Genomic DNA, 21,470 nt, shown 5'->3' with positions numbered 1-21,470 from the left:
AACAGATCGTTTCAATCATGATTACGGAAGGAGGCGGAGCAGTGAAAACGCAAGAACAAAAAAGACCGACAAATGGAAACTTCTACGACAGCAAAGGTTCTTGCGGGGAGGCTCAACAACGATTACTTCGGTAGGGGCTTCGACGACGAGGGACAACGTGCAAGGGAAATGGTTTGAAAGAAATATAACATCAACGACTTCAAATGGTGGATTCTATTAGAGTTTTGTCTTTTTTTTTTTTTTTAATTTAAATTTCTGTAACTGATTTTAATATATAAACATAACGGAAGTACTAATTTTCAGGCATATGACTCTGACATTTTTTTGGTAGAACGATATAATTTTAGAGTACATAATTAAATAATATAAATTTATATAAAAATAACGGAAGTACATATAATATTCGTTATTTATATAGTAATTTTAAAGGTAAAATATATATTAGAAAATAAGTATAATTGAAAATAAAAAATAGTAATGTAGTGCTAAAAGGAGAAATTAAACTTAAATATTTTAAGCTCGGACGAATTTAAATTCAAATGTCTTTCTAAACAACACACCCAAACTTTCTCTCTTCAAATAAATTATTAAAAAATAATAATAAAAAAAGTAACACTGTATGGTGTGTACCAAATTTTCCAAATTGCCAAACTGTCAAGTCTGAAGGTACAACTCACATCCACATTCCACATTCCACATCCCACGTCATCTTATGATGGCTTTTCTTTTGAGAACACTGTCCGGGTCCGGGTCAGAGGAGCCCGGCCCGTTTTTGCAATCTCAGTTGTAACATAAGCTAGTCGCTGTGGCCGCCAGCTCGCCTCCGTCGGCGTATTCCCCTTCGCCTCTTCCAGTCCTCCTCTCCTCTCCACTGTACTTCTCAGACTACAGTATCCATAAAACCGCGATTGAAACCTTGTTCTTCCTTGTTATCCTCTCTTCTTCCTAAAATTTCCATGTTTCACCACTCCAATTCAAAGTCGCGCGACATTGTCAGAAGAAAAAGATACTGAAGCGTATTCATATTTTGAAGAACACAGATACATCATGGGTCACAGTTCGAAGAAGAAGAAGAAGCGCGGAGGAGGAGGCGGTGGGCGTCGGTCGCAGTCAAAGGATCATCATTCATCTGCCTCTGATAACTCTGATGTCGTAGCCGAGGAAATCACCGCCTTGTAGGTCCTTCGCTCTCGTATGATACAGTTATTTTTTTTTTTAATTTTTGATCGGAGCGTATGATGACTTTGAGGAATGGTCCATTCTTCCGTTAGTCATCTTCATTGTTGTCTTTGAAGTTGTTATTTTGCCGTGCTTGAATCGTTTGGTGAATAACTTGTGATCACTTGGAAGATAGTTTTACTAGTTAATGCTTTTACGTGGAAAGTAGTACTTGCAATTGCTCGCACTATTGAGTTTCTTCTGTCCTTCTCTTTTTCTGTTTCCGGTGACAAGAGTTTTAGCCTTTTTTGTTAGTGGTCCTTTCTAAATCTATTTTTTCCAGGAATGTTGATTTAATTATGTACAACTAGTTTCTGTTGAAATTTTGCTCCTTGAAATGTCTTTGTATATTGATGCCATTGGGAGCAAAGGCTATCTTTTTATTTTTGTTACCTGCAGTCATGTGCCTTGTGATTTTTATTTTTATTTTGTGAAAAACATGTTCGAACATGTGCTGATATCTGCTTTTACAAGACTAGTACAGTAACTATATGCTTTGAATTATAGGCGTGCAATATTTCAGGAGGATTGCCAAGTTGTTTCTGAAATGCCTCCTCAACTCAGCATCAAGATCAGGTTTCTGAGATATGAATAGCTTTTGTGAAGTTAAATTGTGTGGTTTCAATATTGTTTATACTGAATAATTTATGGTTGACAAAATAGGCCATATGCAAAGGATACAGAATTTGAAGATTCTGATGTTTCTGCATTGCTTTCCGTGAGGTTTGTTGAAGATAGTTGAATTTTACCTAGATTGTGTTCGTGGTGATACCAAACCTTTTGACTAATATATATTATTTTCACAGATATGTAGAAGGCTACCCCTATAAGTGCCCAAAGCTACAGATAGTACCGGATGATGGTTTAGCAAAAACTAATGCTGATAACCTTTTATCTCTACTTTATGATCAGGTAGGAGGAGTTTATATCTAACCTATCTGCTAAAAAGTAAAAACACTCAATATATGATATGTACTAAGTGCTTATACTATTATGGGGCATTTTCTATTGCATCACTCAACGAAATGCAGCATGTAAGAGGACATATAAAACAGTACGGGGGCTCTTCAAGATGTGGCATGGACTTTACTTTACAGGATATGCATTCATGTAGATAATGAGATGAAGTTCTACTAGCATGGCACAATCATGTTGCCTTATCGCATGTTGAGTGATTCCATTATCACAACATTAGGGCAAGAAATATGTTACATAGAAAGTTCAATTACAATGCTATATATTTACATAGTATAATTAATTTAATGTAGACAAAAATAGGTGAAGGTGTGTGTATAATACTAATATTATAATTGTAAAATGGCATAATAATTGAAATCGAATTTGTGAAAGAAAGAAAATCCAATTCTAATTTATTTATTTTTAATATCCATGCATGTTTTTTGAGGGAATGGCATGAGTTTGGATTTGTTTGGGAATATGGAGCATTTTTATGTGATGATATAATTGTCAGAACTTATTCATTCCTTGATTTTCATTTCAAGGAATTCTTGCTGTTAAGGTGATGTTCTTGGCAATTTTGTCCTTGTGAACCTTGTTAAGAGCAACTGTTTAGTTTGAACTCACTTCTTGAAATTGAAAATCGTCAGAGAGAGATTTCTAATGAGACTAGAGATATGTTCAGTATGTGTCATTTTGGTTGTTTGATTTTCCCCCTTCTTTTCTTATGTGCCTATGTATGCTAGTAAAATTTGAAATTTGCTATCCTTCTTTTTCATTCTTTCACCTTGGCTTGAAAGATAGTTTCTTCTTGTCAAACAATGACAGGCCAATTCTAATGCTAGAGAAGGACGAGTGATGATTTACAATTTAGTGGAGGCTGCCCAAGAGTTCTTGTCTGAAATTATTCCCCAACGACTGCCTCAGGAATCTGTAAGCATCATGTCTTATTTGATTCTAGTTTTATTACCCTTTTTTGTTACCTTTCTTTCTCTCTCTAGAAATTGTGGTTAAAAAATGTCATGGAGCACTTCTTCTATAAATATATAACCTAGTAGTCTCCTTCATCTTCATCTTCTTCCTATATTATTATTGTTGTTGTTGTTAAATATTTAATGTTTGAACCAAACAAATATTAACCTAGGAGGACAAGATAGATGGTTTATTCTTTGAGTAAATATGTGACTTCTTTTTCTTCCATCGGCCACATGTAACAAAATTAGTGTATAGGTTCAATATTTTTTTCTTGTGGAATTATCATATTCTTTTGCACAAGTTATGCTATGATTTTACTTATGACTAATGATTTAGTAGATCAATGAAGTAACTATGTCACCACATGAATCTTGCTTTCTGAATTTTGACAGACAAACAAGGATATGTTTCTCAAACTACATTATATTTAATAAATAATCTGTTCCCTTCTAATATTGGATCACCGTACTACTTTTGGTTAGGTTATTACTTCTGCTTTGTCATTTAATATTTTGATGCCATCATCTTTTTGAAATAATAGCTCAATTGTATCATTGAGATCCTCTAGCCTACTTTGAAGTAACATATCAATATCTTCAATTTGCTCATTTTCTGTATTTGGCTTTTTTTAGGTTGAATCCCATGATCCTCTCAAGGGTCAGCTCTCTCAAAAGGTGGTTATTTCCTCGCGTGGAAAGATCTGTTCATTTAGTGGACCCTTTGTATATAGTCATGTAGATCTGTTCAGTGGTTCTGGGGAGTTGTGGCTGTGGAACATGGGAATGCAAGAGAATAGTGAGCTAGTATCTTCTGAAGCATTTGATGGTTTGAAAAATCAAAGTGTCGATTTGGAAAAGCAACAGGACAAACATATGAAGCTATTAGCATTAGAAAGTGGTATGCCCAAGTTTGTACAAAGTGAGTTGGTTGGATTAGGTACGCTTGAAGAAGGAATAGAAGATGGAAGCAAAAGTAATGAATCAAATAGTAGTGAATCAGTGGGTAGTGGTACTATTGCCTCTGCTAAGGTATTGATTTATTTCTTTTAGTTTTTATGTCTTCATTTTTCCTATCTACTTTCTATTTGTTCCTGAGCATAGAGAGGGGTTGCATTGAGTGAACAGATTCGCAAGTGCAGTGTTCTTTATTTTTCTATATCTTAGATAGAAGCATTTTTATAAACATTAGAATCCTTTTGCGAGTTCAGAGGCTGGACTTATGTCTTTACAGAATTTAGAATAAAATTTAAAATTTTATATTATAGGCACTCTGATGCTTTGAATAATCTTATTATATTTAGTTATTCCTTATCCTATTTTTTGTAAGTCTTTTCTTTTAGTTATAATTATATTACAATGGATATGAGTATTTGGATTTGACTTTGCTTTTCAAATTGGGTGTCGTCAAATTGTAATCTGCGGTCAGAAAAAATAAGTAAATTTCTTCTCAATATCAGAGTAATAATAAATCCATGAAGTATCGTCTATTGCCTTGGAAAAAAATAATTTGTGCTTTCAAGGCTGCAAAATAAAAAAAGTTTCAGCTGCGGTTATGCCTACAGACTTGATGATGCTGATGGAGCCAACGATCATCATATGCCAATGGATTTGATTAAGACAAGTTGAGTTGTCATAGTAATTGCTCTATAAAGAAGTTCATCAACATATATTGTTACTGAGTCATGTTCGATCACAATCCCATTACAGCAATATCTCTTATTAGTGAAATGCTTGTGATTTATTCATTTTTTCTTTTTGAGAGGTAAGAAAATAATATAGATAGATGATTGATACATAGGAAGCCTGAACTAGAAACAAGAGATAGAGGGGGAATAGAGCCATGAGACAGTTAAGACTACTCCGAGACCCTCTTTTCACAAAATGCTTTTCCAAAGAGTTCGCACTGCTAGGTATGTAGCAAAGATGAGGACTGGACATCTCAAATATATCCCCTAATGTTTGTGATTCATTCTACCAGGACAAACAGTTTCTTCAGCACTTGGTGCATGGCCTCTCCAATTCTTGGTTGAGTATGCTACTATTATATGTCTGCTTGAAATTGCCTTTTCCCATCGGTCTTAGCATGTCCCAGAGCTAGAGACAATTCTGGGTTTGTTGTGCTGCAAGGAGTTGGCAAGACAGCTTTTATTTTTTCATCATTACATGAAGTTTTGATACTATGCTCTAAAATAAGGGAATTTATTAGATTAGTTACATGAACTAGGAAAAATTTTAAACTAAACCTTTTTGTTGTTACCAGCATTCTTTGTAGTCCACAGTTAGCTGCGCAAGCCTATTTACTTGAAACTCCATAATATTTTTTATTTTTGTTAAGAATCTAAGGGTTTGTTCTTTTGGTATTTGTGTTTTGTATTTTAGATGAAATTGTTGTTGGATATAATGTTTTTTATGGAAAATTGGTATGTTTTTATAGAGAAATATGAGATTATTAAGTAAAGAAATTGAAAAAACAAAATGAAGACTCAAAAGAATAGAGCCTACATTTCTCTACTAATTATTTACAACCAAAATCTTCACAACCAGCATAAATTTTTTTGCTGTTAAATATTCCAATTGTAAGCAATACACGGTTCTATCTCATTATCCTATTGCCTGCTACAATTTCACCTGTTTGTTTTTCTTCTGACATTATCATTCTCTATGTAGTAGGTGACGATTTCTTGATTTGGCAGGATATTTTTTCTGAAGGAAATCTTACAGAAGAAGATCACAGTTATTTAGATAGTGATTCAGCCTTATCTACATTTGAGCCTGTTGATCTTGACCAATCTACTCAGACTGATGAGAGAGATTTGCTCCTGGTTAGTTTGCAGCCTACGCAATCCTACTTTAGGCTTTGTTATTTACCGGCTTATTTATGGTTGATTTTTTAAGGCCCATTTGCTTCGACTTACCTGTGCTCCTAAAGGACCACTTGCTCATGGTCTACCAGAAATAGCATCAGAGCTCCTCAATCTTGGGGTTGGTATATATCATTATTTACTTGCTCAAGAGCCTCTGCATTGTGTTGTTTTAACTAGCTGTTTTCATTGTATTCCTCAGATTGTCTCAAAAGGTGTGCGAGATCTGGCTCTCAAGCCAAGTTCATCCTTTGACAAGACTTTTGATCGTGTGTTTAGGAAGTATATTGTCAGTCAATTTTGCATTTCCTCTCAACACGTAAATTAGATTTTATTTAATAAATGGTGCTACTTCTTTTCTTGATTTGTATGCCATAGGGTTCCTCAGAAATTTCAGCCTTCTGGAAAAGTGCTGCTGATTATGAAGATCAAAGTTCTTCAACTCCGAGTTCGCGTTACTTAAATGACTTTGAGGAGCTTCAAACGCTCGGTGAGAAATATTCTTTGCATGTTTTTATTTGTTGCTTAGCATGCTCTTATTTTCTGTTTTGAATGCAAAAAATAATTTCATTATTATCAGAATCATCATAAAAGATATAGTTTCTAAAGTACTACAAAGTGTTGTCATTCATAGAGGAATGACCTTTCTCAATGCAATTTTCTTAGCTATGGACCTTTCTTCATAATGATTTGGGTATGATGGCTATTACAACTTGAATCCTAAAATTATTTTGAATTATTCAGTTTGGTTCATGAAACTAACTTGCTTGTCTACACATCTGACACTACTTTTTTTTTTTTTTTCTTTTCTAATAATAACCAGGGCTGATCCTAATATTTACGAGGCCCGCTGCTAAAATACATTAAGGGCCCCGATAATTAAATATTTTTATATTAAAAATAAATATAAATTATTTTTTTTTAAAAATTAATAATAATAAGATTAAATATTAATTTTTTAATACATAAAAATATAGTGTTTTTTTATATTTGTTTGATATGTTTTTATGATAGATATACAGAAATGTATTGATAATATAGAAATTAATATTTTGTATTGAATTTGATTTTGGTGAGTTTGTAGAGCAACATATATATATATATTATATTTTTATAATATTAATTGAGAAGCGTGCTCAATTTTTTATTGTGTGAAAATAATAGTTAACATATTAATATGATCTTAATTTTTTTTAATAATCCTAATTTTTAAATCTTAAATTTAGGAAAATATTACGACACTATTACTAAAATACTATTAAAAATAGTTAATGATTACATAATAAACTACATTATTAATAAATTTAAAATTTAAAAGTATTTAAAGTGTATTAACTTGTATTTATATATTAATAAGTGAGATAATTATTTGATGTTATATTGTAATTTATGATGGTTGATTGATTGTATATTTTATTTATAAAAAAAATTATATACTTAATTGTTAGATTCACATCTATATCTTAGATATGATCCTTACTTTATCTATATTTATAATTATATCTATATCTATGATTTAGTTAGATTTAGTTTGTTATGATAGATTTTTTAACATCTATATATATATATATATATGAATATTTCTCTTTCATTTACTCTTGAAATGAAATAATATTTTTCCGTTTCTCTACATGGTATTGGAGACAATTAGAGTTTAGATAAACCTTCATATTTTCTAGCCACTATTACCGCCACCTAAACCCTAGTCTAACCAAAACCCTAAATTTTCTATTGTACCAATTTGAGTTATCTTTTCACCCAAGCAACATTATAATCCAACTCTTTACACTCAGGCGTCTCCAACCACGGTGAGAGAACCGCCGTCCGTTGTTGCATGCGTCTCCATGCTCCACCGCCGGAAGACAATGCCTACTCCGTTTTGGTCGTTTTGCAACCTTTTTCCGGCGTCCTTTTTTGACACGCGCTATATTGGCGTTTCCTCTCTTCATGATGTGTTGGACGACTTCGTTGACCATCGCTTCCGCCACGCATGTATGAGTCACACCGCCATTGTTGCCGAGTTTAGGGCCTTCTATTTTTTCTTCTTTTGCTTCTTATGACCGACTCTTTTTTAAGTCAATTTGTACTAGATGTCTACTTGAGGTGTACCTATTATCATTAGAATGGTCATACCAAAGGATATTGCTATAGCCTTCATGGATACCCTTCTCATACAAATGCAGTTGTTGATAATTTGAATGAATATTCATCCCCTGACTCCATTATTATAAGTCGTGCCGATTATGATGCGTTTATTTAGTTTCAGGCATCTAAGTCATCCTCCATTAGTTTGGACACCTCTTCTAATGCCCAGATCTCATTTGTCAGTATTTCTTGATCTACATTAGGCTTATGGGGTCCTTTTCGTTCTATGTCAAGTCTAGGTTTTCAATATTGTTACTTTTCTTGATGATTTCAGTATGTATACTTAGGTTTATTTATTGACAAATAGGTCTGAATTACTTACTATATTAAAAAAGTTTTGTGTTGAAATTCGTACAATATATCACACCTCTATTAAGATCTTAAGGAGTGATAATAGTAGAGTATATTTCTCCAACTCATTTAGTTGTGTGTTTTTAGGGGATTATTCATCAGTTGTCATGCCCTTCTACCCCCAACAAAATGGAGTGGCTGACCGCAAGAATTGTCATTTAGTAGAAGCAACTCATACCCATCTGTTACATTGTAACGTCCCGTTTCAGTTTTCGGCGATGCTATCCTTACAACATGCTTTCTTATTAATCGTCTTCTACTGCACTAGGTCATAAGATCCCCATAATGTCTCGTGTATTTGATTTTACATACTTTGTTAATGATCATTTTCTTGGTTTGGACATTATGTCTTCAATCAATGAAATGTGTTTTCCTTGAGTACTCTCGGATTAAAAAGGATATAAATGTTATTCTCCTTTTACTTGTCGATATTGCCTTAGTGTAGATGTTACGTTCTTTGAATCATTACCATACTTTACAGTGTCATCAGCTCGTCCTTAATACCTATGACTCCTATTCCAATGGCCTCCATTACTAAGCCTCCACTTTAGGTCTATAGTCGACATATATAGGGACGTCAAACCTACCTATTTCACCATCACCTGGATCCATTGATGAATCATCTCCAGTTTCGTCGCCATCCCGGGTTGTGACTCCACTGTCACTTGTTGTCCTACGTCGAGGTACTCGGTCTACTTATAATTCTAATCATGTCTATAAGTTTCTTAGTAATCACTGTTTATCTCCTTCCATGCGTAGTGTTATGGCTGCTTTAGACTCCATCTATGTTCTTCGCTTTGGGTCATTCAAGGTGGTGTTAGGCCATGGTGGAGGAAATGTTTGCTTTGCATGCTAACATTACTTGGGAGTTAGTTCCATTGCCATCAGGAAAGACACCCGTAGCTTGCCAATGGGCTTATGCAGTGAAGGTTGGCGCTGGAGGTCACATTGATCGACTAAAAACTCGACTTGTTGCAAAGGCTTTACTCAAGTGTATGGAAAGGACTATATAAAAACCTTCTCTTCAGTTGCCAAAATGTCTTTTTTGTTTGTTTGTTTGTTTTGTTTATTTGCTTATTTATTTTTATGGCAGCAATGCGTGGTTGGTACCTTTATCAACTTGGCATTAAAAATGCATTTTTGCATGGTGAGCTTAAAAAAGAGATGTATATGGAGCAACCACCTGATTTTGTTGCTCATAGGGAGTCTGCCTTGTATGTCACCTTTGTTGCTCACTCTATGACTTGAAAGAGTCTCCACGAGCATGGTTTGGACGTTTCAGTTTTGTTATTCAGGAATTTGCTATGACATAATATTCATTTGATCATACCGTATTCATTAAGCATACTTTAGAAGGATGATGTGTTTACTTAATTGTCTATGTTGATGATATTGTCATCACGAGAGATGATATGTGTTGAGATATTTTAAATATTCAATTTTAGATTTAGTAGATTTATATTTAGATTTGGTCTCCGTAGATTAGATTACTTAGATTTGAGTTTATCGAGTCTGTTTTGTCTTGCCTATATATAGGCCTCTTATTTTGATGATCAATAAAACAATTTCATAATTTTTCCCCAAAATTTCTAATATGGTATTAGAGCTTATTTTTCTCATGGCGTAGATATAGCCTACCAACTCGTGTTTCTCCGGGTACATTCAACCTGGATTGTACCCGGAGGTCTAGTGATTTTGAGATCATGCTATCTGTCATATGTCTGTTGCCTGCGTGTGATCTGAAACCTGTCTGCAATCTGCCATTTGTCCACTGCTTGTCTGTTGCTTGCGTGTGATCTGTTTGGTGTTTGCAATTTATCTTTTTCAACTCCGGTGGAGAGTCATCTCGTTTTCCGCTCCGGTGGAGCGTCATCTCGTTTTCGGCTCCGGTGGAGTTCTCTCGTTTCGGCTCTGGTGGAGATTAATTTTGTTTTTAGCTCCGGTGGAGAGTCATCTCGTTTTCGGCTCCGGTGAAGAATCATCTCGTTTTATGCTCTGGTGAAGTTGTCTCGTTTCGGCTTTGGTGGAGATTCATCTTATTTTTAGCTTCGGTGGATGGTCATCTCGTTTTTCGACTCGATCATGCTATCTGTCATATGTATGTTGCCTGCGTGTGATCTGAAATCTGTCTGCAATCTGCCATTTGTCCGCTGCTTGTTTGTTGCCTGCGTGTGATCTGTTTGGTGTTTGCAATTTATCTTTTTCAACTCCGGTGGAGAGTCATCTCGTTTTCCGCTCCGATGGAGCGTCATCTCGTTTTCGGCTCTGGTGGAGTTATCTCGTTTCGGCTCCGGTGGAGATTCATTTTATTTTCAGCTCCGGTGGAGAGTTATCTTGTTTTCGGCTCCGGTAAAGAATCATCTCGTTTTATGCTCTGGTGAAGTTGTCTCGTTTCGGCTTTGGTGGAGATTCATCTTATTTTCAGCTTCGGTGGATAGTCATCTCATTTTTCGACTCCGGTGGAGAGTCATCACGTTTTCAGCTCCGGTGGAGAGTCATTTCATTTTTTGCTCCGGTGGAGAGTCAACTGTTATTTTATTTGTGTTTTTTTTTTTTGCGTTTATATTAAAATTTCTTATCAAACTCAAGTTAGTTTCTATTATACCATTTAAGCTTGAAGGAAGATGTTGAGATATTTTAGATATTCAGTTTTAGATTTAGTAGATTTATATTTATATTTGGTCTTATCCATAGATTATATTACTTAGATTTGAATCTATCGGTCTGTTTTGTCTTGCCTATATATAGACCTCTTATTTTGATGATCAATAAGACAATTTCATAATATTTCCCCAAAATTTCTAACAATATGAATGATATTACAAAGTTAAAGCCTTGAAGGAGTATCTACACAACCATTTTCCGGCCAAAGACTTGGGACCACTATGGTACTCAATAGGAATTGAGATTGCCCAATCAAAGAGAAGTGTTATCCAGTCTCAAAGAATATATATTCTTGATATGTTGCAGGAACGAGTAGGGCTGGTAAATGGATCGGGTCGGTTCGAGTTCGGGTTCGGGTCAGGGTCATCTTTAAACGGGTTACAAAACCCTTGACTTGAACCTAACCCATTTAATTAAATATGCTGATATTTGCAACCTTAACCTGACCTTTAATTAATCGGGTCAACCTGAATCTGATCTGTATAACTCGTTTATGTCTAAAATTTTTAAATTTTAATTTAAAATTACAATTTTTACTAACAAAATTTTCAAATGCTTAATATATATACAAATTAAAACAAAAAATTATTTATTCATATCATGAAACCGATATTCAAGAATCGAATTAACAAACACTACATAATAGTACACAATACAATCCTTTATTTTTTATTGTTTATTTTTATAAAATTGGCCATAAATATTGAATTATATTGATAAAATTTAGAAAATACATTTAAATTTAAAATAATATTAGTTAAACAGGTTAGACTAGTTATTTTCTGGTCGAAAATGTAAACTTTAATTTGACCCATTTAATTAAATGGGTTAAACATGTTTGACCTCATTATTAATTGGGTCAAAAATCTCAACCAAAACCCAACTATTTCAGGTCAAGCTCGGGTCGGGTTATCAGGTCGGATTAATTTTTGCCAGCCCTAGGAACGAGTGATGTAAGATTGTGGGTTCTCCTATGGATCCAAATGCAAAGATGCTTCCGGGATAGGGATGCTATTGACTGATGCTGATGTTGGCCGATATAATTATAGTTTTGGAGGTCTTCGGCCCCTTTACAGAAATGGGACCTAGGTGTGGGATCCTCCCGCCCTTGCCCATGGCCGGCCCTTATAATAGCCTCAATTTTGTTATTTTCTATTACACCATGCAATTGTTTGATTGCATTGTTCAGATTTGCTGAAATTTTTTAAACACTTCTGTGTAGTTAATATTATACTTTTTGTTTACTTTTTCTTTTGTTGGTATTCTTGGTCTACTTAATGCCTTCTGTAATGAAGTAATTTTTTAGTGCAAGGATAATGTCTTTTTTGTCTGACAGGTCATGGAGGATTTGGTCATGTTGTATTATGCAAGAATAAGCTAGATGGTCGCCAGTATGCTGTGAAAAAGATTCGGTTAAAGGACAAGAGTCTACCTGTAAATGATCGTATATTAAGGTGTTCTAGTGTTATATTTTAAACATTTGGTAATTTTTTCTATTAGGGTGTGTTTGTTTGGGGGTTTGGATTTTGAGTTGGGATTTGAATAGTAAAAATTTTGAATTTGAATAGTTGCATGATGTGATATAAATAGGTGTTGATGTGATGTTTTGAATGTAAAAGTGATTTTTAGTATAATATAAAAAATGAAATATAGGTGTTTGATTTGATGTTTTTGGGAAAAAAAAATTGGGTCAATAGTATTTAAAATCCAATCCCCCAAACAAACACACCCTAAGTACCTCATGCCATATTTTTTAATTCCATGAATTTTTGTGCTCTTACCTTAACTGTTAACTTCTATTATCTTGCTGGTCACTCTTGTCTTGCAAAATATTCACGTCAGGCTAATGGAAGTTTTGTACCCAATGGTCTTAGTTCTTATTGCATATCTCAGAGGCAAAGAAATACTCGTGATTCATTTATCATTTGACACATTTATAGCTCAAATATTATGATCCCATGTCAACACATTCATATTTTTAGTAAAGTAAGCTATGATTCTAGTTTTGTCTAATGTGTTCAAACCATAGTATTCAATAGCTGGAGTGAGCACTGTTATTGCTCCACCGCAGAGTGAACTGTAGCTCTATTGCAGTGCATTTATGCATCCGCAGAAACGGCTGCTTCTCTCGGAGAGGTTGTGCCAGCTAAATTGGATTTATACCAATTATCTATCAAGATTAATAGTGAGGAAAGTGAAAATGAGGAAAAAAAAATCTATTAGATTTTGAATTTGATTAATTTTGATTATCTATTTATTAAAGTAGTAGTGATACAATTTTTAATTTTTTTATCTTCTTATATAGTTATCTATGATCGTATATTTGACATTTTGTTTTGTTTAGCATAAAAATAATTGATATTCCCTCCGTCCCACATAATTTGTCCTTTACTTTTTTGGAAAATTAATTATACACTTTAATCATATTTTAAAATTTAAAATTTAAATTTTTTTAATCTTAATTAAACTATTTAGTTATTTTAATCTTAATCTATAATTATTTTTACTAAATAATAATTATTTTTACTAATATATTTCTTAATTGCTTACTAATTATACTTTACCTAAATTCCGGTGTTCACAGTAATAGACCCATATTACATGGGACGGAGGGAGTATTACTTTAGAAAATTTTTATATGTTTTCTGATTGTAAATTTGCATATATAATAATATATATTTTCAAATAGCTGTCATCCCTCACTCTGCTATCACGCTATGACTTTAGGGTTTGACTGATATTTTCTGCTATCCAAACTAATGGCCCATGATGCTGCATAAGCGTATGAGATAAAGGTGAAAAGTACTTAATGGAGCATGTTAGCTTGTTACAGAATCAGGGAAAAGAACTATATCCTTATTGAGTTTTTGAGATTAGTTTCGTTAGTATTGTAATGTTGAAAATATCATTTTAGTAGTCTTGTTTCAAACCTTGCATGCAAAGAATTCATTTTTGTATGGTAATGTACATGAGTTATTGCCTTGGATGCAACCTAGAGTATACTTCTATGTGAAGAATTCTGCATAAGCTTAAAAGGTGATTTCATACAAGGCCTAGAGCATGATTTTAAGGTTAATCATTTTAGTGTCTATGCAGTAGGGACAATGTGGAGTGCTGATCCTTTGTTCATGTGAATTATATATCAATATTTTAGAAGTGAAATTGATTGATAGATGCTCCACTATAGGTCATTGTGTTTTTATTGGGGTAATTCTATTTCATTGAAAAGTAAGAGGCAAAATGTGGTGTCTCAATTTTTTTGGGAATCATAATATAGAGCATGTGTAACCTACAGGATGACCTTAAGGCATCAGCTCTGCCTGGACTCTGGTCTAATTTAAAATCACCTCATATAATAAGGATCGTGATGTCTAAATTATACTCCCTTCGTCTGCTATAATTATGTCATGTTGTCTTTTTGGATGTTCGTTAAACTTATGTATAATCTTTTTATACTCCCTCCGTCCCACATAATTTGTCCCTATTTTCTATTTTCGTCCGTCCCACATAACTTGTCATTTCTATTTTTGGAAATATAATTATGCACTTTAATCGCATTTTAAATTTTAAATTTTATAATTTTCTTAATTTTAATTCAACTATTTACTTATCTTAATCTTAATCTATAATTATTTTTACTAAATAATAATTATTTTTACTATTACACTTCTTAATTACTTACTAATTATACTTTGCCTAAATTCCCGTGTCTACAGTAATATACCCATATTACATGGGACGGAGGGAGTAGTAAATAACTTTATTCACCCACTATTTTATTAGCTATACTTTAACAAATAATAACCAATTTGCTACTATTTTTTCTATTTATCCCATTACCTTTTGTCAGTTCTTTAATAAATTTTCTATAATACCATTACTTTACTTTTTATTTACTCCACTTTAACATTAAAACATCATTATTTCTTAGTCTCAGTGCCCAAACAAAGTGGCTTAATTAGTCTGGACGGAGAGAGTATACCATAATATTAAAATGTGGGAAGAATCAGTTGTTGATTACTAAAAATGTTCTGTATTGATCTAGTCTATCATGTTTCAACCATAATGGTTGAAAAAAAACTCTCACGCCATTTGCACTTTCTTTTATCTTCTTCTCTTGGACTATATGTTTGCAATTTTTAAACTCTCTTGACTGTGCTTATATCTTCCTTGTTTTATTTTTTAATTTTATTTTATGAGTAAGCATATTATTCATTTCGAAATTTGTTCCTATTTCGTACTTTATCCCCTGTTTCTAACATTTATTCATTAACTGCAATGTGATATGGTTCTTAGGGAAGTCGCCACGCTTTCTCGGTTGCAGCATCAACATGTTGTTCGATACTACCAGGTAATAGGATTTCAAAAATATGTGGGCTTGATTTTCAAACTTGTTTCATATGTTCTACTCAATTCTAGGATTTTCTAGCTCGAGTGATTGTTAAATTCTTAGAATTTAAGTTTGTCTTGCATGTTTGTTTCTCACTTCTTTGAATTTCAGGCCTGGTATGAAACTGGGGTTGTGAGTAGCATAGGCAATATGATGTGCGGTTCGAAAACAGGTGCAAGCTCAAGTTTCGGCTACAAAGACACTGTTTCTTCAGATCAGTTTGGAAATGAGAATAAGTCTGAATCAACTTATCTATATATTCAGATGGAGTATTGCCCAAGGTCACAATATATTTTATGAGTTTGTGTTTTCTTCCTAGTTCCTATCTCATCAATCAATTGCATATTGGGGATTTTTAACTTCAGGATTGTTTAGGATCAGAAGATGAAATATTTTCTATTGATCAAAATCTATGTATTTTTAAGTTAATATAAATTGATTAAAAAAAAAATGGAGTGAATACTATGTTATAAATTGAAGGCTTCTTGGTTGGTTTATTGGGTGAAAGAGTACCAGAATTTACATGTGAGTTGACATTTTGCTCCATACTTTGGGAGAGATCAAATTGTGATGAAAAAAGATAGTAAAGGGTTGTGTACTGACTACTGAATTCTTCATGTCTAGTTTGAATGGTGCCAATGATGTTGGCTTGAGGATGAAATTGCATGGCCTTAACTTTAGCCTTCTTTTGTCTGTGTGAGTTTGTGTGTAGAGTAGAGAGATTTTATTAAAGAGTGCAGTTAATAGATACATATGTAAAGTGAAGAAATAAACACATTCTAATCTTTTAGTTGGAATTAAAATTAAGGAAAGTGAGAGCACAAAGAATGGATGGAGTAATGAAATTTATGAAGAAGAAATTTCTGGAATTTAAGGTTACTTTTAACAAGACAACTACAAGAAGACATGCCCTATAAATTGGAATGCTGTGGGCTAAGTGAGCATGAGCAATACATGAAAGTAGTTGAAATAATAATGTTGATATGATTGTGTAGAATAAGTAATGAATGTATGAGAGTAGTGATGTAGCATTAATCACAAGAACCTAAGGTAAATACATTTAGATTGGTTTGTTCATGTGTATATGAAGCTATGTTTGGAAAAATACACATTGTCTTTTTATTGTGGATAGACTTAATAGGATAATTATGGTGATTTTGATATGATTAAGGTGTATGACTACAAGACTACATAATTATCGTACACTTTTAAAGTTATTATCTGTTCATCTTGGAATTGTTTTTGTACAATGGCAGTCCATGACAAGTCGTGACTTTGTAAAATTTGTAAAGTATGCATTCTGTGTTTATATGGTTTGACATTTTCTAACTTAATGTATTATCTGTGCGACTGAAGGACACTGAAACAGATGCTTGAATCTTACTCCCATCTTGATAAAGAACTTGCATGGCATTTATTTCGCCAAATTGTGGAAGGCTTGGCTCATATACATAGCCAGGGAATTATTCATCGTGACCTGACTCCTAATAACATCTTTTTTGATGCCCGTAATGACATCAAAATTGGGGATTTTGGGCTTGGTGAGTCATTATTTCTGTATTGTTGATAAATATTAGTTTACTATTTTACATTTGACATGAGACTGAGGTGTAACCCTTACTTACTGAATACAATCTGTTTAATGTGGTTTTAAAATGAGAATTTACATTAGCTTCTGTAAGATGAATTAAATTGTAACATTTTAGAAGCTTGTAAATAGAATCACTGCTCATATTAATTGGGCATATGTGTGCAACTGCTAAGTGAAGGTGTTGCTTTTGATAAGTGGAACAGGGGCACACACTGTGGCTAGTAGACCACTATGACGTTGCCTCCCACTTTCAAAAAGCAACATACTTTAGTGATCTGTCATATTCTCTACCTGTTTATATGAGCCTTACTCAGAGGGTAAAACACATAACTTGTGTTTTTTATATATATGCATAAACACCTGTGTAAAATGTTCCCAAAATTCTTGTTTTGTTAGGATGTTGTAGACAAAAGTCAGGATTTTATGTTCCATTTTAGCTAACATGATGGGGAATTATGCAATAACTTCTACACAAGTTACTTAAGTCATCATGTAAATCCACCTTGTACGTAAAGGGCGTGTTGGTTGACTACATAATAAATAATGTTGCGTATCCCTTTAAGGTTAAGCTTTTCGGTGAGATGGTCATTAAACAATATTTGAAAGACTAATGGGGGAACTGAGCATTCGAGAGTGATGAACGACCTATCATTAGCAAATTCATGGAAGCTGCACCAGGAGATCCCAAATACAAAGAAGTTCACTTGATCTGAAGATGAACTCGATGGTGGCAATGTCTATAACAAGCAAATGAGATTTGTGTCACAAGATTCCAATTTTGTTCCTTGAAGAAGGATGCTAATTGGGTTGTGTTTGAAGATTAGATTACCAATGGCCTTGCTCTTAATACAACCGCCTAAATCCTTTATATTGATATAAATAATATTCATTGCAAATGCAGAAACTTATTGCAGGCACCTTTTTATCCACTCCATGTGCATGGGTTGGGAGATCATTATAATATTGAGTGTTGTATCATGACAAAATGTAGGTGTTTTAGTCTTTTGGCATTTGTCTTGAACTCTTTGACATGCACATGACAACTGGCTATCTATGTCAGGAGATCTTTAGCATATTTTGATGTTTAGGAGATCATGATTGATTTGATTTACTTTCCTGAAACGTAAATGCATGATAGAGAAAAGTATTGTTCAATGATCATCTCACCTGAAAGCTACAATTAACAAGAAAATGCACACATTAATATATTATATGGTTTTACAACATGTCCCGTCATGTGCAAACCTTGCACATGAACAATTGTGTTTTTTCTTTTCACTAAGGGTGGAGATGGGACTCAAACACGAGATCTTTTTCTATGATACTATGTTCAATGACCATCTCATCTAAAGTTATTTTGAAATTGTTGTGAAATTGCGAATGCCAACTTTGATGTCGTGGCTTTGAAAAACCGATCACTCGACTTGGAGACAACCAATCCTGGCTGTGTGCTGAAGAGATTTGATTGTCATGGCGGGCTAAGACGGGTCTAGGGTGAAAAATGCTCTGATACCATGTTCAACGACCATTTTAGTTAAAAGCCTAAGCCAATAGGAAAATGCATCATTAATTAACTATTATATAGTTTTCCAACAAGTATAACTAAGTATCAAGTATCAAAACAATTTATGCTGGTTTACATGCATGTTTGATCTTCAATTTCAAGATTTCCATTATTGAAATCTTATGCACCATTTTAGATTTCTTCAGAATTTCTTGCAGAAGCTTACTACTTGGTTCTGCCTTTTTTTTAATTCAGCCAAGTTTTTGAAGCTAGAGCAATTGGATCAGGATGTGGAAGCTATTGACTCTGTTGGAGTATCTCTTGATGGTACTGGTCAAGTTGGCACTTACTTGTATACTGCTCCTGAAATAGAGCAAGGGTGGCCAAAGATTGATGAGAAGGTTGCATTTTAAATCCATTTGTAAGGATGTGCTTTAGTCTCTTGTAAGCCAGTGCATTATAATGTGTTTGTGCCTCATCTCATTTGACTCTATATGTAGGCTGATATGTACAGCTTAGGAGTCGTGTTCTTTGAACTGTGGCATCCATTTGAAACAGCTATGGAAAGGCATGTTGTGCTTTCTGAACTGAAACTAAAGGGAAAGCTCCCATCTGATTGGATTACTGAATTACCAGAGCAGGAAGGCTTGCTGCGGCGCTTGATGTCCTCAAGCCCATCAGATCGTCCATCAGCCACAGAGCTTCTTAAGAATGCATTTCCACCTCAAATGGAATATGAATTATTGGATAGTAAGTTCTAAATATTGTTTCGAATACTTCCTCTGTAGGCTGTACAGTAATAATATGCAGGATTAACCATGTAATTGTGGAAGTATATACTTATACTACCTTTGCTTCATTCTTAACTAAAATTTACAAAAGAGTTGTTACAATTAATAGGATAAATCACCTACTCCCTGAATTTGATAGAGGTAGTCTATCATTCTTCTAATCTCTAGAGTTTTTTTTTTTTTTTTTTTTTTTTTTTTTTTTCCTTTGGGAATAATTACTGCTCTCTAAATGAAAATTGGTTGCTTCACTTGTTCTTTATTCTTGGCCTCTTAAGCCTACATTTTTCTGTATTTCAAGAAAGTCAGTATCTTCTGGTAGGGGTTTATTATGAAGTAAGTTCTACATTTAACAATGATGTTCAAATTACTTTTAAGACACTTGTGTAAAAACATAAATCAGATTCTGTTGAGAGAACACTCTCCATGGTGGACTGACAGAGAGGAATGAAGCTATTGACGCTGAAAAACTAAAAACTCACCATCATTTATTGAAAATCTTTTAAGAACTGTTAATCAAAAGTTTGTTGATTCAAAGTGGTTGTAATGGTAAGATATTTTAATGTTAACTGGGTATCTATCATGTGTTCCTTTGGTTAGCATCATTTTCCAATGTACTTTTTTGTGCTAATACAATCTCAATCATGCACAGAGAACAATAATATATTGATAAATGATTTTTTGTAAGTCACATAAGTGATATTTCAAAACTACCCTATTTGCACTGCTTTTGTAATTCTATTTGCTAAACCAGATTTTGAAAATACCAAAGCTGGATGAGATTCAGGAATAAAAAATCAGGAACAATAAGTAACAAATATTATAATGTAACTGAATCTTTTAAGTGTTGTTTTAGTCTTTTAGAATTTATATATTCCCCTTAATGAAACATTTTAATCATAATCTTGTTGTGTTTAAGAATTTATAACCATAGACAGTCTTTTTTGAGTGTATTAGATTTTTTTTTTTTTTTTGTCACCCAACAATTCTCCTTCTAACTTATTTTGCAGATATGTTGCGAACAATGCAAAGTTCTGAAGACACAATTATTTATGAAAAAGTTGTATCTGCAATTTTTGATGACGATATGTTGAGAAAAAAGAACATTCATGAGAGTTTTGGAAGATTGAAATCCCTTCCAGACAATACTTCATCAATTGTTTATACTGATTTGGATACTGCACATCGGGATCTGGTCGTTGATATCACAAAAGAAGTTTGTAGAAAACATTGTGCAAATCATTTGGAGGTCATACCTATGAGAATATTAAGTGATTTCCCACATGTGAAAAGGTATTGCTGCTAGTTTTTCCTAATATTGTTTACATTTTTCCCATGTGGATTTTATCATCTAAACCTTTGATATGGATGCTTAATCCACCCCGTTCCCTGAAACCTCTCTTATATAGGAATACTGTGAAAGTATTAACCGATGGAGGTGACATTGTTGAGTTTTGTCATGAACTACGCTTCCCTTTCGTAAAATGGGTCATTTCAAAGCAGGTATTATTTTTTGTTTTTCTTTCTCTCTTTTAATTTATTTTTTAGTTTTATATATTTATATTTTATTCGTATTTTCGATTTTGGTAGCATTTTGTGATGTGTTGGCTTCAATTCATCAGAGTGCTTATTTCATTGGGCATAGATGCATCATAAAGTCTGATTAAATTAACGCCATTGGGTATTGGCCAGAACATTCTATTTTTAGTAGTTTCTTCTCATCCTTTTTAATGTCTTTGGCTTTCTCTCCTTGTTTGCATTATGCTACATTTATCTACCAATGTTGAAATTAGTATATCCACTTGACTTATTACTATACTGTGTTTTTTTTTTTTTAACTATTTGTTCAACTGTGAAGGATAATTTCCAGGTGAATGATGTACGTTATGAAGTATTACCATTAATTTTCTTTTTTTCCAAGCTACAGAATAGGTCCTCTCTTATTTTAATCTTATAATTTTAATATGCCATTGATTTCATAATCATCGCTAAATAGATGCTGTAATACTTTTTTTTTTTTTTTTGTA

At 33.4% G+C, this 21,470-nt stretch overlaps 1 protein-coding gene across 2 annotated transcripts in view; it reads left to right on the top strand.

Annotated features, from left to right (window-relative positions):
- Positions 1–761: 761 nt before the first annotated feature.
- LOC127241669 (eIF-2-alpha kinase GCN2) overlaps positions 762–21,470 on the top strand; it is a 30,251-nt gene continuing 9,542 nt past the window's right edge. Inside the window, exons 1-18 of one of the 2 annotated variants that reach the window (XM_051260824.1) lie at positions 762–1,175; positions 1,726–1,794; positions 1,882–1,941; positions 2,025–2,130; positions 3,004–3,108; positions 3,783–4,178; positions 5,843–5,971; positions 6,045–6,131; positions 6,213–6,299; positions 6,389–6,500; positions 12,507–12,624; positions 15,467–15,521; positions 15,672–15,841; positions 16,917–17,101; positions 18,911–19,056; positions 19,156–19,405; positions 20,454–20,736; positions 20,853–20,946. In XM_051260824.1, coding sequence (XP_051116781.1) covers positions 1,048–1,175; positions 1,726–1,794; positions 1,882–1,941; positions 2,025–2,130; positions 3,004–3,108; positions 3,783–4,178; positions 5,843–5,971; positions 6,045–6,131; positions 6,213–6,299; positions 6,389–6,500; positions 12,507–12,624; positions 15,467–15,521; positions 15,672–15,841; positions 16,917–17,101; positions 18,911–19,056; positions 19,156–19,405; positions 20,454–20,736; positions 20,853–20,946 — 2,580 coding nt within the window. In that variant the 5' untranslated portion in view covers positions 762–1,047. The remainder of the gene's footprint in view (positions 1,176–1,725; positions 1,795–1,881; positions 1,942–2,024; positions 2,131–3,003; positions 3,109–3,782; positions 4,179–5,842; positions 5,972–6,044; positions 6,132–6,212; positions 6,300–6,388; positions 6,501–12,506; positions 12,625–15,466; positions 15,522–15,671; positions 15,842–16,916; positions 17,102–18,910; positions 19,057–19,155; positions 19,406–20,453; positions 20,737–20,852; positions 20,947–21,470) is intronic. The other variant, XM_051260823.1, reaches the window with a different exon arrangement.

This window comes from Andrographis paniculata, unplaced genomic scaffold (assembly GCF_009805555.1).
Source record: "Andrographis paniculata isolate CXL003 unplaced genomic scaffold, ASM980555v1 Contig83END, whole genome shotgun sequence".
NCBI lineage: Eukaryota > Viridiplantae > Streptophyta > Magnoliopsida > Lamiales > Acanthaceae > Andrographis > Andrographis paniculata.
Note: the sequence above shows the minus strand (reverse complement) of the source record. Positions and strands in the feature narration are given on the sequence as shown.